Source organism: Corvus cornix, chromosome Z (genome assembly GCF_000738735.6).
Source record: "Corvus cornix cornix isolate S_Up_H32 chromosome Z, ASM73873v5, whole genome shotgun sequence".
NCBI lineage: Eukaryota > Metazoa > Chordata > Aves > Passeriformes > Corvidae > Corvus > Corvus cornix.
Window position 1 is genome coordinate 935,784 of NC_046357.1, and position 17,948 is coordinate 953,731.

General features: G+C 48.7%; 1 protein-coding gene across 4 annotated transcripts in view; it reads left to right on the forward strand.

The window, feature by feature from the left end:
• The window catches only part of MYO5B (myosin VB), a 149,134-nt gene that overhangs the window by 12,951 nt on the left and 118,235 nt on the right, over nt 1-17,948 (forward strand). For all 4 annotated transcript variants that reach the window (XM_010395385.4, XM_010395387.4, XM_010395386.4 and 1 more), the window contains exon 2: nt 17,712-17,822. In XM_010395385.4, coding sequence (XP_010393687.2) covers nt 17,712-17,822 — 111 coding nt within the window. The remainder of the gene's footprint in view (nt 1-17,711; nt 17,823-17,948) is intronic.

Below are 17,948 nucleotides of genomic sequence, written 5' to 3' on the forward strand. Positions count from 1 at the left end.
ATCTGCTTTACCTGCTTTAACCCCATATACAGCACTGACCCTTGTCTCTGACAGGCTTTTTACATAATTTATGTCTGATTTGAAAGTTGGCTGCTCTGTTAACACACTTGTCCATCACTGAGGCTTGGAAGAGTCTCTTGGGAGGAGCAGTGCTTGTGTTCCATCCACAGGGCTTGTGTTCGATAGTTGAGGGGCATTAAGGATGTTTAAGTTGTTGGATGGAAGCAGCCCAGTTAAAAATGGAGACACGGCTTTTTCCACCCTTTATTTGCAGGCAGAGCTTAGGGAAAACTGAAGCCACCAGCGAAGGCTGTGTGGGTTCTGTGCTCTGGCAGTAAACCAGCAGTGAGGGGGCGGGTGGGGTGTCCTTCAGGCCACAAACCCTGAGTGTGGGTGTGAAAGTACAGCAGTGGCCTTTGGCCGCTAAACCAGCCGTGAACATCTCTGGGGTTGGAGTGACACCTGAGATCTTCATGGGTCTCTTCAGGGGTTATGTGTCCTTTCAATAACCAAACACTGCTGGTGCTGGGGTGATGTCCTGTGGCTGTGACCCTTGTTGCCCCTCCCACCAGGCAGGAGCCATGCTGAGGCCTTCAGGTCTGTGAGGATGCCGTGAGCCCCCTGAGCTGCCCTATATGGGGTTACCAGCTGCTGACCTCTGTGCTTGTGTTAAACCTCCCTTCCACACGCTCACAGAACCCCCCAGCTTTGGGGGGTTTAAGCATTTTCTAGGGACGTCTCTTGCATTTTATTCCTGCGGACTGAATGTACGACACTGGGGATAAATTTACTGCAGCAATAAAGCACAGGTTAGGAGTGATAATGATATTAACTGTGGCAGTCTGTCTCACTACTGCAGCAGCCTCTATCCTTTTGTATCTTGTGATGAGGAGAGATTTGTGGCTTATTTTTCCCTGTGTCAATGCAAAATGAGATGTGGGCTTTCTCCTGCACATGCAAATCCTGAAGGGAGTTCAGAAGTGTTGGACGAGTGGGGGAATCCCAGCTCATGAGCTTTCCCAGACAGCGTTCCTGGCTGGAAACAGGCTGTGGGGATGCTGAGGTTTGCTGGCTTCCTTTGAAACAAAGCCCAGGCCTTTGTCAGTGCTTTGCTGGTAGATGGACAGAGGGGAGCCCTCCTCTCTGAACAGGCTAAAATGCCTTTTAAGCAGGTTAAACTGCTTTCCTCTGAAAAGAGCCTTTGTGAAAACCAGTCCCTTGGGATTCCTCCCTGGGACATCAGGGCTGGCAGTCAGGAGCTCGCTTTGTGGATGTGCTGGGCCCATCAGGGGGCAGCCAGGCTGTCCCCAGATCCTGCACTGCTGTGGCCATCAGTGCTGCCACTGCAGACCTGGCAAAGACCTGGGATGTGTTGTGTCCTGAATGAGGTGGCTTCTCTGAAGTGCTTCAGTCTGGAGCTCAGATCCACAGTCCTACAGCTGGAAATGCCAGCAACTGAAGGAGCACGGAAATACGGGAATTCTGCACACCTTCTGTGTGTGATCCCAGAATCACAGAAGGGTTTGGGTTGGAAGGACCTTAAAGATCATCCCATCCCACTCCCTGCCATGGGCAGGGACACCTTCCACTATCCCAGGCTGCTCCAAGCCCCATCCAGCCTGGCCTTGGACACTTCCAGGGATCCAGGGGCAGCCCCAGCTGCTCTGGGCACCCTGGGCCAGGGCCTGCCCACCCTCACAGACAGCAATTCCTGCCCAATATCCCATCTGTCCCTGCACTCTGGCAGGGGGAAGCCATTCCCTGTGTCCTGTCCCTCCATGCCTTGTCCCAAGTTCCTCTGCAGCGATTGAAATCAATGACTGAAAGCATCAAGGAAAATCCAGCGGGAGGCGAGTGCTGGGCTGGGCTGGGCCAGCTCTGCAGGGTTGCTTGGCATGTGGCTTTCCAGCCTGATGCAGGGGACATCCTGCAGCTTCGCATCTGGAAGTGACCCCAATTTGCAAATACAACACAGGAAGGATGGGGAGAGGAGGGGAAAGCAAATATTTGGCTTTCTGCAGCTGAATCCATCTCGCTGATGCTCTGATAGATCCTGCTGCTCTCACACTCGAGTCTCTGCTCTTGCTAAAGTATTTTTGTTTACACAAAGTGGGTTTTATCTCCACCGTAGCTGGGAATTGGAGGCTGTGGTCTGACAGTGCCTTTAATAATGCTCTGATAAGGGCTCACTGCCCCTGGTAGGCAGGAGGAAAGCCAGCCTGGCTGCCTTATCAGGGAGCAGCAAGGCGAGAGGTGCCACAGGGAGGAGGGAAACTGAAACAGTGGCAAAGGCTGGTTGGAATTTGGTATCTGGGGTGAAGAGGATGGTGTTCCATTTGGATGGCACTTCTGCATTGCTCATCGCTGTATCCTGGGAGGAACAGAGGTCAGGACATGACTTCTCTGGTCAAAAATGAGTTCCAGTGACTGTGGATACAAAAATGCTGCTAACAAAGATTTTCTTGCTATTTTCTAAGTCCATGAGAGACTTTTCTCTCACAAAAGATAGTAGCAGAGTTCTGTAAACAAACAGACACCTGCAACCTTGAGAAGCTTTGTTTATACTATAGTAGAAAAATATTTTGACAATGGATGTTTTAGGATTTTAGCCAATCACCCCAGGGGGTGGCTGATCCTTGTCCAATTAGACTATGAAGAAGAAAGTCTATAAAAGAGTTTGTAAAATAATTAAATAGATCAATCTTGCTGCACAATTCCTGCCTGCTGGATCTTCTCTCCTCTTCCCTATGGCTGCAGGACACGGTAATACACCCTAGGGCATTTTTAGTAAGTGACTATTACAGTTACCAAGTCAGTGGCTGGAGGTTATTTTATTGATTAAAAATCCCACACCCGAGTTCAGTATGCCTTATTTCCATGAATTATATTCCAGTAGTTATGGTGACATGAGACTTACTCTAAAATTTCTGGGAAATAGGTATTGGTGCTGCCTTTGTGGTTTTAGCAGGGAGTGGGAGTTGATCCAAGCTGAGAAGTTTGGGATGTGAGGGAACCCCATGTTCGTCTTTTGGATGAGCTTTCGGTGACTCTGTAGTTGAGCTCCTGATGCTGCCTCAGGGAGGTCACTGTCCCTGCTGCTGTTCCCAAGCTCTGCCTGACCTCCTGAGAAGTTCCCTTCTCCGTAGATTGGGTGGTGGGGATTGGGAGCCCACCTGCAGAGCTGCCCCAGCCCTGGGGAACAACAGCACAAGGACCTGGAGCTGCTGCAGCCAGTCCAGAGGAGGCCACCGAGATGCTCCAGGGCTGGAGCCCCTCTGCTCTGCAGCCAGCCTGGGACAGCTGGGGGTGTTCAGCTGCACAAGAGAAGGCTCCAGGGAGAGCTCAGAGCCCCTGGCAGCGCCTAAAGGGGCTCCAGGAGAGCTGCAGAGGGACTGGGGACAAGGCATGGAGGGCCAGGACCCAGGGAATGGCTTCCCAGTGCCAGAGGGCAGGGCTGGATGGGATATTGGGAAGGAATTGCTGTCTGTGAGGGTGGGCAGGCCCTGGCCCAGGGTGCCCAGAGCAGCTGGGGCTGCCCCTGGATCCCTGGCAGTGTCCAAGGCCAGGTTGGATGGGGCTTGGAGCAACCTGGGACGGTGGAAGGTGTCCCTGCCCCTGGCAAGGGGTGGCACTGGATGGGCTCTGAGGTCCTTCCAACCCAAACCCTTCTGTGATTCCATGGTCATGGAATGTGATGCACAGTGCAGAGGTGCTTGTGTTTGTATGGCTGAAAAACTGGCTTTATTCAGGGCAGTAAGTTATAGAATACCTTTAACTGTCCAAGATGAAGGATAAAATACCACAGCAACTGGGCAGCCCCAACACATCCCTCAGCCTGGCATTTCCCAGGACTGGCACACTGGTGTGTGCTTCATGGGTTGGAGGGCTGTACATGATCACCAGATGCCTTCATCCACACTAGGATTTTTTTTTTTTTTTCCTTCTTAATAAAGCACCTAAGAGTACCCGTTGGAAAGTTTGCAGCAGCCTCCAGCTTCACCACAGTGTGGGATGGACAGTAGAGCCACTATGAGGGGACATGAGGTGCTTCACATCTCTCTGCTTTTTGTAGATGACATGTCCTTTGGAGAGGGTCCCAAATCCCTGGTGCATCCATAAGTGTGCACGGCCACCAATGCCTCTTCTGATGCATTTGGACATTAGGAAAAATTCCTTCATGGAAGGGGTTGTCCAGCCCTGGCGCGGCTGCCCAGGGCGGTGTTGGACTCCCCATCCCTGGAGGGATTTAAAAGCCGTGTGGATGTGGCACTTGGGGAGGTGGGTCAGTGGTGGCCTTGGCAATGCTGGGGAACGACTGCACTTGATGCTCTGACGGCTTTTCCAACCCAGATGATTCTGTGATTCTGTGGTTTGGAGGTCCTGTGGGACAAACCCGTACTGTGAGTGGTGCTGTGGGTTACCATAAGTGCACGTTGGCCTTGGCAGTGACTGAAGCCACGTGAGTTCGGCTGTCCCTATCCAACCACTGACCCTTGGAGTCTGAAGGAACTCAGCTACTGGGACTGAATATTTTCTCAGATAGGGCAGAAATCTTTGGTCTTGTACATTCTGAACTGGGAACTCCCAGCATGGTTGGCAAAAGCTTCACTTTTACAATGAAATAAACTTGAAAAATGGAATGTTTATTTAGTTTATTTTTTTCTTCTTTGTTTTATTCATCTACCTAGCAAATCATGAGGTCATTCCCTAGAGGAAAGAGAAAGGTGGCAGTGCAGTGTTTGGTAGAGGTAGATTTGAGTTACTCTTTGGCCCTAATTTGAGTGACTTCATGATTGTCTTCATGCACTCTGAAACCATTATAACTTCAAGCTATATTTTCACTAGTTTTGCTGCTTTTCTAGTTAAAAATAATTGTTTTCCCCCCCTTGGGTGGTAAGAGTAGGTGCCTCGAAACGGGTTAAGTCCTTAAGCTGAGCTGATGGGACCCAGTGGCTTCAAGGCAAGTAGCATCAGCCGGTGTGTGACCGTAAATCCGTGTCCTTCCCCGAGGGAAAGGCATCCCTTGGGTGGGAACTGCATTTCCTGCTGTTGGGGCAAAGCTCCTTGGTCCTGAGTCGGGGAATGTGTAGTGGGAACAGAAATCTTACAGCTGGGCTGTCCCTGTGATGGTGGGAAGAGCCAGAGCTGGGACATCCCTTCGTGGCAGCTCTGCAGCCCTGCCTGTGACTGCTTGGGGGAATAAAGAAATGCTCCTGCAGCACATGGAGGGATGTTCATGTGAGTAAATACATCTCCTGTTGGGGTAGGGATGTCCTGCGTGTTGACCCAAGAGTGGCTTTGTTGTGGGAATGGGGAAGGCAGGAGCAGCACCTCATGGCTAAGATTGATGGTTTTGTTTTGGTTTAGCCTGTTTTCATTTTCTCCTTCTTTTTGGGCGCTTTTTTCTGCGGACACTTCGGCGTTTCGTGAGAGCTGTGTTTGATCTGCCTGGGAGTGTGCGTTTGTGTGCAGCTGGGGCAGCCACCCTTCCAGAGGGAAGAGATAACCTTGGATTTGCCTAACGCTCTGGGGACGTTGCCAAACCAGGGGAAAAAAGTCAAAATTCAAAGCAAGGTGAAGGCTAGAAAAGATGCAGTTGGTGGCGGTGATTTTTTTTTTTTTGGTTGGTTTGTTGTTTTTTGTTTGGTTGGTTTTGTCCTTTGTTTTTGGTTGTGGTTGTTTTGGGCTTTTTTTGTTGTTTTGTTTTGTTTTTTTTTTAAGTGGGTGCAGGTGCCTTTCTTCCAACCATTTTCCCACTTGGGCAGTCTTCTGCATGTTGCTCCCCTTCCCTGAGCCCTTCCTGCAGAACTCAGATGCTGCTTTGCTAAAGTCATCCCCTCCCAAATCACCTTTGGAGATTCAAAATTCAGGGGTTGATGGAGATGTTCTTTCCTGCATCCTTCCTTGTTTAAGCTTTTGTCTCCCCTACATTTGTAGGAGGATTTAGGGGATGCTTTTCCACAGAGTTGCTGTATGTTGTAAAAAAGAGGCTGCAGGATATTAGTGCTGGAAGATCTGGAGAGCCAAACGCTCAGTATTTCAGCTGGACAGCTCAAATCGTGAGGGAATGAGAAGGAAAACGTAGCAGACTTCCCAGCCATGTTGTGCCTTGCATTTTATATATTAAAAAGAAACCTCCTTTTGTTTGAGTTTCCTTGGACGTGTGTTTTGAACCAGTGTTAGTTCAGAGTTCAGCAATTGCAAAATCTTGCTGATTTTTGTTACTGGAGAGAAGAGACAAAGCGTGTCCATTAACATGGAGTAACTCATGATACAAGTACTCATCTGAGGTCCGGTGTGTGGACATCTTGGGAGCAGCAGAGCCAGTACAAATAACATTCCCAAATATCTGGAAATTGCTGCAATGAGATGAAAGAAATTTAGCAAGAAGTTCTTCCCTGTGAGGGTGGGGAAGAACTCAGGGTCCCCAGAGAAGCTGTGGCTGCCCCTGGATCCCTGGCAGTGTCCAAGGCCAGGTTGGACGGGGCTTGGAGCCACCTGGGATAGTGGAAGGTGTCCCTGTCCATGGCAGGGGGTGGCACTGGATGGGCTTTGAGGTCCCTTCCAACCCAAACTACTCTATCATTGTATAAAAATGCAGGAGCAGTGGTTCCCTCCAGGAGCCTTTTTCTCTGCCCTTCCATTCTGCAGCAGTTGGGAGTGTCTGAGCGTTTGTCTGCTTCAGTCATTTTAATTGAAGATATTTATTCCAGCTTTGTGTCTTGATCACCGTTGCCGTTCTCCAGGTGTCTAATGTCTCCTTGCTAACAGACCTCATTGCTGGAATTTTTTAATTACCGCTGGTAAAACGTTGCTCATTTAAATCCTTGGTGATCAATTTGTTTTCCTTCAGTTGCTTGGCAGTGAAAAGGATGCAGACGTGACCCCGGAGGCCTTTCCAGCATAACCCTCTTGCTGGAAAATGCTGAAAAAATGTCCTGTAACTTTAAGTCAAATCCCTTTGAATTAAGTATGCCTGAGTGACGTTCCAAGAGGGGTTTTAATGCACGAGTTCTGGAGATGTGAGGGGTGGCTGCAGGTTGATTAATCCAATTACTTCTTTCGAGTAAGGTTAACAGTCCAGTCTGGCAGAGAGGTTACACTGCAATTAAAGGTGGATTTTGGTGCTGTTTGGGCACCATGGTGCCCAGTGGGGAGGATGGCAGAGCTCTGGAGTGGTGGGGGATGTGCTGTGGTACCCTGGATTTTGGGAGATGCTGGTGGCACCCTGAATGCTACCGGTGTCACCACAGTTACAGCCAAGGAGCCACCACTGCTTTAAACATTTCCAGCTGAAAGCCCTGGCTGCATCCTTGCACCACAGAGCCAGGCTCCTCCCAGGACCATTTTAATCTAAAATCATGTAACAGGGGGTGGCTGCTGCCCTGGGAAATGAATGTGCTTGTGAATTTCCCTAAAGCATCACAAGGCTGTGTTATAGATAGAGGACTCTGAAAACCCAGGGCGAAAGGCAATTTTTGACTATTTAATTAAATCCAAAGGCTGTTTTTTAACTATTCATTAACAATCAGTTGTAAATGGTATATGTATATTGAGCATGTTTTGGATTCAGCTTATGTTCACCAAGGTTCTCACATGGAGTTCGGATGGAAAAGGGGACAATGAAGGCAAGGTTACACCACAGTACTGCTGAAGGTTTTGATTAACTGAGAATTACATGAGAGAAGGGTAATTAATGCCAATCAACAGGAATTTGAAGACAGTAGCCTGGAAGGATTTCACTCTTGCAATATGACAGGCTGTTTGGTGGAAGTCATGCTACGGGGACACTTGGCCCCTGCATGGAGTTTTTAGTTAAGAAAAAGCAAAACCCGAGTCTGTAAAACCCCAATAACCCTTACTATAATAAAAAAATTGGCTGCACAGCTGAGCTGGGTATGAAAGGCTCGTCCTGATTCCCCTCAGACACTAGGTCAAGGAATTTTTCGTGATCCTGTGCAGTGTGAAAATTTTTTAATCAATGACTTGCAAGGAGAGGTGAGGAGTCTTGGAGGAGCTGATTTGGCTGGGTGATGCTGGGGATCTCCTCTTCCAGGGAGATCCACAAGTCAAGTCAAGTTGCCTGTGTTAGCTTTATCACCAGACTTTTTGTACTTCCCAAGGACTCTGCAGAGATTTCGGGGGCTTGCAGAGCATCCCTCTTTCTGGCAGGGGATGGCTGGCGATGGTGAGCATCTTGTAGAACACGTGGGGAGCATCTGCAGGGCTGAGCCAGGCCTGACAGAAGAGAAGCTCGGTGCTTTCTGTGGGGCAGTGATCCCCTGCTCCATGGACGCCAGGAGCTGGCGAGGGGACTCCCAGCAGCACACTGGGTGCTGGCATCTCTTGATGCTGCTCTAATCCTGGTGAGCACAGAGTTTTGAAGGGCTTTGGTTAATTCTGCTGTGGAGCACATGCTTTAACTCCAGGCTCAGCCCTGCAGAGGGAAGAGCCCTGCCTTGCATGCCGTGTTGCATCAGGCTGCTGCAGCATCCTGGCCCAGCCCTGCTGCCAGCTCCCAGCCTTGGCAGCACTGCTTCAGAGCCACCCAGGGCCAAGGGCTGCTGTGCTCAGCCTGATCCCAGGCTGGGGAGGGCTGCGGAGAGACCCTGAGTGCTGCCAGGTCCCATTAACCCGGACCCGCTCTCCGCTGGGACATCTCAGGCTGCTCTGAGGTGTTTGTTAGGGCGGTGCAGGTGACAACGCACATCCCCTGTGGGTGGAGGCTTGCTGACCCTGCCTTTGGTTTTGTTGCTTTTTAAAGGGTAGAGAAGCAAAGTGAAAATAAAAGTTGTTCCATTGCCGAGAGCAAATCCTGGTCTCACAGCCCGCGAGGCAATCGCTCCCCAGCCAGGGAGGGACTGCTTTTTTTACCCCAGATTAAATTGTTTATTTGCACTGTCCCGAAGCACCTGGGGCTTTATGTACTTTTGCAGCATCCGATGACTTACTGGAAGAGGAATTTTGCACTGAGAGCAGGGCTGTGTGTGCACTCAAGACCTTGACGCTGAACTTGTCACTCTTAATTAAGCCGGCAGTAATGAGCGACGCTGAGATGCCACAGAAGAAGTGGCGGGGGATATGCTGGGAATACGCGAGTTGGCTGTTAGTTACATGTAAGACTATTGATTACTCTTGGAAATCGTCCTGAAAATCACACTTAATTAAAGTAAAGCCTTCAAGGGTACCCCCGATATTTCTAACCCGGTGTCAGGGCTCGCCTGCAGCCCCCCTGTGCTCGGTGCCAGTTTTCTGTCTGTCTTTGGTGACATGAGGTTGGTGCAGTGATGAACTGAAGCCTTTTAAATACCCCTTCGTTAGAAATGCTTCTAATGAGCCAGTGGATAAATGCTGCAGATGCTGCTTGTCCAAGCACTGCTCAGCTGCTGTGACACTTTATGCAAATCATCATCGGAGTTAATTTGGGCAGGGGAATAAAATCCCGCAAGGAGAGATAGAGCAGATTTAGTGCTGGTGGGAGTCTTGGAGCCATCCATCAGCGTGACAGCTCTTCAGGGCCAGAGAATATCCCCGTGCTTCGAAGGCATCAGTGAAGCACATGGTTTGCTCAATTTCAGGGGCCCCTGCAGTGTTTGGGGATGGAGAGATGCTCCCCAAAATTTAGGAGCCCTGCCTTAAAGGTGTTTGGTGTGTGCAGCTGTGTGTTTGTCCAGTGTCCATCTCCACTAGCATGAGGATGACAGGGAATATGAGGAATGGTGTAGATAATGCCCATCCTCCTTGGCTCTGCTGTTCGGTTTTGCGCGTTTTTATCAGCCCTGGGAAACACTCAATTTGCTCGTTCTCATGTTGAGGAATTGGAGACACTCCTGCAGCGTGCCACTGTCTTTTCCTTTACATTTAACACCCTCAGCAGGTTAACACTTGCATTCTATAGCTCAAAATGATGTTTCTGTGCTTTTTAAGAAGTAAAATGCTATTTTTTTCCCCTATCCCTAGAGTATGATGCTGCCGTAGTGTGCTGTCCCCGACTTGGAGTTGACATGTTGATTTTCCAGTCATAAGCTCTCCTTTCAGTGTTTGTGGGATTTTAGGGTGAGGAGGAAGTTGGTCTTTTGCTATTAGAGGTCCCTCTTGTGAGTGGATGCCCTCTGGGCTCGTGTGGGACATGCTGGGTTCGTGGTTTTTGCCCCCAGCATTGGGTACCAGCACTGGGCAGGGGAGAGATGTGCAACTCTGGGACATCCCTGCCAGCCCTGCACCAAGCAGGGACACCCTCTGCCTGTCCCTTGTGAGGGTTTGCCAGCTGGTGGTACCCAGCAGCAGGCAGAGAAGCCAGACCAGGGTGAGACACAGGGGTCAGCAGGTCCTGGAGTCATGGCACAGCTTGGGGAGCCCTGACCTAAATATGGGCTTTGCTTGTCTGTCAGGCAGGGGAGAAATTGCTCCTAGGATGAAAATCTCATTCAGAGGATGGGAGAAGGGGGATTATGGTTTGCCATCTGCCTTGATGTTCAGGATTGTAAATAATAATAAAAAAGGTAATGATCCACTCATCCCTTAACGGAGATATTTTGCCCTGCTCCCAGAGCCACTCTCCTGTGCTTTGTTGCATCACGGGTGAAGCCAGTTTTTCTCCTGAGTCACTGCCAAGTGGGACAGAAGGGGCCTTTTAGGCTGCAGGGCACCCAGGAGAGCCATGGTGCCGGTCCCTTTCCGTGTCCCCCTCCTGCCAGCACACATCCAGTGGCTCTGCCCAGCACCCATGGCGCAGTTGGTTTGCACAAACATTTACCACAGCAAAGTGACTCCTTCAGTAACCACCTGTAACTCGTGGGAAATGAGGGACCCTGCTGCTTTGGGCACAATGGCCATGCGTGGGCCAAACCACCTGTGCTGGTGCCCCCAGCGCAGCCCAGGACTCTATTAATGAAAAGTAATGAAGAGAAGTTTGTTTGATTTAGCACAGAGGTTGAGAGAGAGGCTGTGGGCATCCATACAGGGGCTGCAAGTAAGTCCTCTGGTGTTTTTTTTAATTTCTCCAAGAGCCTCTTTAAATTGTCTCTGTGGAGTGATCTTCGATGCCAGTTTAAAAAGGAAAATAGGGAAGAGAAAAATGACACCCAGAGTGTGTGATATGACCACTTTTAATTCCAAGTACAGCTTGTACTTTCCTCTTGCTTGAGAAGAGCACAGTTTGGGGAAACTTCAATTTTAGTAATAGATAGCTTGTGGGTGAGAGCTGGAGGATGGTTATTGGTCTGTTTCAGTGTAAGCTGCTTAACCATTTGCATGCTGTACATGTAAATATAAATATTCTCGGGCTGACCCTCGTGTTGGTTTTTCTTTTGTGTGTATTTTTTGTCCTCTTGAAAAGCATCCAGCAATACTGGACCACTGAACAGTATAGAATGAGGTTAACAATAAGCCCACTGCAAAGGAAGAAAAGTGGAAGTGTACTTGCTTTACAGAGAAAAATATACAGAGATTTGTCCCAATTTCTACCTTGTTCTAGTTAACATTTGTGCATTCACCCTTGATTTTTTAAAAAAATCACTATTTCTATTTTCAACTAAGGCACTTTCATAAGATTTTCCTAACCTGTCTGGAAGAACATTTATCATGAGATACTATATCCTGACCTCTGTTGCTGAATTCCTGATGGTGAGGTGGTTGTTGCTGTTTTACTGCCAGCGTTGTGAGGTTTCTGCTGTGCCCTCCCTCTATCTGCAGTTTGTTGGAAGGATGCCCCTGGAAAAAAGCCCTTGACCCAGGAGCAATGAAAACTTCCCGGGGTCAGCTGTGAGTATTGGCATTCCTTAAATAACTCAGGAGATTAAAAACCAGTAATAATAAAGATGGATTTGCTGATGTCCAGCTTGCCGTGACGACTTGCAACCACTAAAGGGCCCAGACGAAACTGAGATCTCTGTTTTTTTATATTTCTTACTTAATGGAAGTTTATACAATTTTCTTAATGTAATGAAAATGATGCTCTGTCCACGGAGTTGTAACTCTTTGCCTGCAGACCTGCATCTCTTCTTGCTGTGATGGAGCACATTGCCCAGAGCTTGCTGGGAGTGCCTTTGGCCAGCGCTGAGGGCTTTGAAACAGTAAAACAAGACTGGCCTCTTCTAATTTAATGTTGGTTTTAATCTGCATCCGCAGCGGCAGCCTGCTAAAATCTAAATCAAATTAGGAGGTGGGGATTGAATTTATTAAACTTCTGCTTAAGCTGAGTGGAATAATGCAAGAAGCTGTGAGAGCACAGAATGGCTTGTTTTATTGGCGATCTGGTTAAAAAAACTCACAAAGTAAACCATGTTTTTTTTATTTATTTTTTTTTAGAGGCTGAGCGTGCGGAACTATTTCTAGTTAATTTTAGCATATTGTTTAAAGGCATCCACGAGGACTGAAGGAATGTTTTTCTTTAAAAAAAAAAAAAAAAGAGAAAATGTATGGAAACACTGGAGTGTCTGGAGGTTGAGGGGTTTGCCCAGGGTTCTGTCTCCAGAGCCCAAGGTCAAGTTAATCCTTCATTCCCCGTGCTTTGATGTTGGTGATTGAATCTTGGACCCAGACCGGCAGGGAATCGGAATAGTTTATTCAAAGGAGTGAGTTGGTTTTATACACTTTTCTAAGGCACAATATTTCCTTATGACCTACTTCATGTTGCCACATCAGCAACACCCTTCGTAGGGGTCTGTCCTGTAACACCTCCTCCCCCCAGGGTCTGGTGGAGACAAACATCTTTGTGCTGCCATGTGCTCCTTTGTGCTGCCATGTGCTCCTTTGTGCTGCCATGTGCCTCTGCAGGCAGGTTTTACAGCTCATAACCCAATTCTCTTGTAATTCCCCATAATTCCCCCTTTTCTGTTTTATACAAATAAGAATTATGACAGTGATTCAGCAGATAGAACTTTGAGAAACAATGTAAAGGTGTCTAAAACTTTTACCATCACTCAGAGTCTGCAACTGCTGGAAGGTCCAAGTTTACTTTGAAAGAGGGTCCAGCTTTTTAAAGATTAAATTAGCAAGTTAAAATGACTTGGTTACACTTTTAGGGCAGAAACACCTGGGTTTGATGGTATAATTCTCTAGCCAGCCAGGGCTAGGGCTTGGCCAGAGCCTCAAGCCGTGACTGAGAGGGTTTCCCTAAAATACTTATAAAATTGCTTAAAAACTTTATTAGTATCTTGTGATCATTTTGAATTGAAAAATTAAGAACATGTAAACTTCTTTACAGTCTTTTGTGGGGGGTACACCCCATCCCTGCAGCAACCTTTTCTGTTCTAACAATATGTAACACGAACATTTTTTAACTTAATAAATGCAGGAAAATGTAGAACATAACATGCAGTTTACTATGAACAGTAAAATAATACATCTAATACAACAACAAGTGTGCACTAAGTAAAAATAAGCACGGTAATATCATTAACTGCTTAAATATTTCATTGTTTCACAGAATATATATAAATCTAGGTCTTGGAAAATTGCAATTTTAATAACATTAACTTTCTAAGAGGTTTTAAAAGGTTTCAAAAGGTAACAAGCTTAATTCCTGCTTAAAAACATAGCTTACAAATTACAATTATTATCTATCACAAAAAGCAGTCAGAACAATGCAGGGTATTGCAAGCTGGTGTGGTAAAAAAAAGCAGTCTTTGAGACAGGGTCAACATTTTGAGTAACAAAACCAGAAGAGTTCTATGGACCAGCTGCAGGACCGGCATGTCTAGCTTGCAGCCATTCCTGCTCAAGCTGGTGCCAGTGCTGTATGCTGCAGCCTCCCCCCACCCCTGAGGAAGGGCCCATCGATCTACTTAGTCCTTTTTTCTAGCACATTATCAGCTCCTGAGAGTCCTCAGGAAACAGGGGCCTTGGCTGTAACAGCGCGGTCCCGCCGGCTCGCCGGGCCCCTCTGGCTGCGCAGGTGCATGGGTCCGGTGGCTGGCAGAGGTCTGCCGGCCCGTCTCTTCACCTCTCACATGCAGAGAGCCGCCCGTGGCCCCGCCAGCCTCCAGCGCTGCTGATCCTGCCTGTCCATGGCGTGGGGGCAGCCGCTGGGCGCGGCCGTAGCGCGGCTTTGCCATGTGCTCACCGGCATGTGCTCACCAGCATAGCGTAGCTCTGCCATGTGCTCACCGGCATGGCACAGCTCTGCCATGTGCTCGCCGGCATGGCTGCTTGCCGGCACCATGCCCTCGCAGCGCTGCACGCTCTCCCCTTGCCGCGTCTGCCACTGCCGCTGCACTCTCGCAGAAGGCAAACCGAGAGGGAACCCACTCCCTGCTGGCTTCAGCCACTCACCGTGACCCGGCTCCAGCTGCTGCCGCATGGAGCGGGGCGGTACGAGCTTTACGGTACCATCTGGCTTCCCTCCAGGATCAGACGGGTCAGGGGACGAGGGGCCATCTTCTGGTTCTTCTCCCACAGCCCCGACAGACTTACGGTTTGCTGGCGGAGCAGAGGGGCTTGGCACAGCTGCCGTGGTTCTTTGTCCAGTCTCTGGGTGCCGCATGTGCTGTGAGTGCCTTACACACTCTCTTCCAAGGACGCAAAAGCACCGTCAGTGCTGCGTTGCTGCGTGTAACTGGGTTCCACAACGCATCTGAAGCGTCCTATGTCCGAGGATTAAAAATATTGGTCCTATCTAAAGTTGAACCCCAGTCTTTTGCCCAGAACAAGAGTCTGTTCAAATCTGTAGACTCAACTTTCCTGCCATGTTTCTTTAAAATCCATTTTAACGTCTCTGGGATGTTCTGTTCTTGGGATACTCCATCCCCTATGTCCCCTATGACTCACCTACAACTTGTAGGGATTATTGCTGGCCAGCGTTCCTGCTTCTTTAGCAGCACTTCAAGTCCCACGGGGCTCACCGACGGATGCGCAGATAGGTGTATAATAAATTCCTCACACGGGGCACCATTTGTCAGTGGACCAAGATCGGCAGGGAATCGGAATTGTTTATTCGAAGGATTGAGTGTGTTTTATACGCTTTTCTAAGGCACAGTATTTCCTTATATGGCGTGACCTACCTCAGCAACACCCTTTGTAGGGTTCAGCTGTGTGACACCTCCTCCCCCCAGGGTCTGGTGGGGACAAGGCTCTCTGTGCTGCCTTTGCAGGTAGGTTTTACAGCTCACAACCCAATTCTCTCTTATAATTCCCCATAGTTTGAGATGGACCCATGTGCCCTCTCCCTTATAAAAAGCTCCTCCAGAAGATCAAGAGGCTTTTAAAGCTCTGAGGAAGCCCAGACAAGGCTCGTGGAGGGGTATAATGGTGCTGGAGGTGTGATTATGGGAAGTGGCAGCTCACAGGGATGCTCTCCCCATGCCTGGGTGGGCACTGCCAGCACCCTGGTTTTGGTGACACGGTCACTCTCACCCATGTGGGTTCATTTGTCAAACAGGGGGTGTGAGGCTGCTTTGGGGGGAGCAGGTTGCAGAGGTCAGAGGCAGGGAATGCTGGGAAGGCGAGGGTGGTGAGCCCAGCGTGACTCCAAGGGCTGCCCCCAAGCCTTGTCAGGTTCTAATTAAAGCTGGCCTTGTAAAGATGTGCCAGTGACAAAGTGCTTTTATTCCAGCGCTGTGTGGTTGACATATCTGGGATTTATGGGTGAGAGGGATGGGGGTTTGTGTAGCAGCCTGCCCTGCCTGGAGGGCCGAGCACTTGCAGGAGCACAGCGGGGAGGGAAGGACAGTGGAGAAGCATGACAGAATGAATGGTGTTCCCCCTTCTTGGATGTGTGTATGTGCACGCACGAGAGGACAGCATTAGGGATGCTTGGGGAAGTGCATTCACAGCAGCCTGTGCTGACAGCCCCTGGCTCTGCAGCTTGATGGGAGGCACTCAGTGTGGGGAGTGCTTGATCACATTTGGGACCTGCCAGCCAGGGCTGTTCCCGGGGCTCCTGGGGTCTTGTAGACACTTCTGTCCTGGTGCGCTCTGTCCTGCGTGGCCATTTGCATGTGTGTGTGTGTGCGCACAAAGTCTGGGAAAATCAGTTTTATTTTTATTATTGAAACTATGTAGTGTTGTGGGCAGGGTGGCTGGTGGGATATGGAGTCTCACTCCACCAGGCTGTGGGCAGCGGGTGCTGAGAGCTGTCACCCTCAGAGCCTCCTGTCACACCTGGGTGACTCCTGGCCATGGTTGGTGATGAATTGCTGAGCGTGGCCCATGTGCCCTCTTGCTGCTGCTGGAGCTGTACCCAAATTTCACCTGCAAAGGGTTCCCAAGCACCCCAGTTTGGGTTGCTCTGGGGCCAGTGTGTCCCTGTCTGCAGCTGCCTGTCCAGGCAGGTCCAGGGCTCAGCCCAGCCCCATGTGCAGGTGGAAAATTTGCTAGGTTGCCAAGGCCAGCTACATCTTGTGTTTGAAGCTGCCCTGTACATCCTGATCCTTGGCTATTTTGGGCACTTCTAGAGCGTGCCTGAATCTCGCTTTTTTTGCCAGCAGAGAGCTGGCACTGGATGAATCCACAGTGGTGGGGTTGGTCGGGGTCCCACCCAGCCCCTTCCCCACTGCAGCCTCCCTTCTCTTCGTGGCAGGGAGAGCACTGAAGGCTCATGGGGTGCTAGAGCTGGTGTGCTGAGAAAATTCAAGTTTTCACATCTTTTCCTCCACTCCCTGGTAAAATTGTTGTTCTGGAAATACAATTATGTGGCTCCATTAACATCTAAAGGTTCCTGCTGTTGCAGCTATTGAGCAGTTCTAAAAATAATTACGTGTGGTAATGTATAAAAATCTATTGCTTTTCGGCTGCAAGTGGCCTGTCAGGTGGTGGCTGCTGCTGCTTTAGTTGGGTGCTATGAAATGTTACTTGGACATTGTGTGCTGAGGTTTGGTTTCAAATGAAGGCCAAAACTGCCTTTGGGGCTCTGGTGCTGCTGTCGCTTGGATTTGCTGGGATTTCCCCCAGCCCCTTGTGTTTGGAATACAAAGAAGGTTATAAAGCTCTTGTTTCAATCAACAGGAAGAACAGAGGAGAGAGATACCCCAAAATGCCACTAAATCAGTGGTTATTGAAGGGTTCCTGTTGGCTGTGTAGGCTGGATGATTCCAGCACCAGCCTGGCTTCATGGGTCCAACAGCTAAAACCCTCATGGGCACTTGGGCTGGGCTGCACAGGTCTGCCTCGGGAATTCCCCTTCGGCAGGTCTAACTTTGTAGATGCAAAAAAGGTTAATTTTAACCTAATTCCCCCAGTTCATTTAAATCTGAGCGTGTTCCTGGAGCCTGTTTGTTTGTTCACCTCCAGCTGAAGGAGTTGGCTTTGGTGTTGTCGTTTGCCTGCCTCGGTCCGTGAGTTTGGTTCAGGGCTTGCTCTGTGGGGAACAAACTGCCTTGTTTTGAGCAAAATAAACATGCTTTGGTGCAGGATCTGCGGGGGTTGAATTGTATTTTTTCATAAAAGTCTTCTGGAAAGCTGTTTTTTTCCCAGGGAAATTAAATTCCATGTTTACCTTGAGGCTTTACCCTGCTTTGTTAGATTGGTAACAAGCCAGTGTACACCTTGTCCAGGAGAAAATTAGACTGAAAAATTAGACTGCTGGACTGTAATTTACCCCAAGAAATAAAACTGGATTTATTTTTTCTTTTACTAAAATAAATGGTTTAGCTGCACTGACTTTGCGATGAGTGTGAGACTCTATTAATGGAGAATTAATTTATTTCTCATTCAATTTCCTGAGGTTTAGTCATGTTTAAACTTTTTCTTTGTTTTCTTTTTCACCTCTCCAGTACACTAGGGTTTGGATTCCTGACCCTGATGACGTTTGGAGATCGGCAGAAATTATCAAGGATTACAAAGAGGGAGATAAAAGCCTCCAGCTGAAACTTGAAGATGAAACTGTAAGCTTTTGAACGTCATTATTCTTTTTAGTAATTTAAAGCTTCAAATTAATGTGTGAAGAAGCCTGAGCCATCTCATAGTTTCTGTGAAGTGGTTTAAAATGTGTTTTATTGCCTTAACACTTC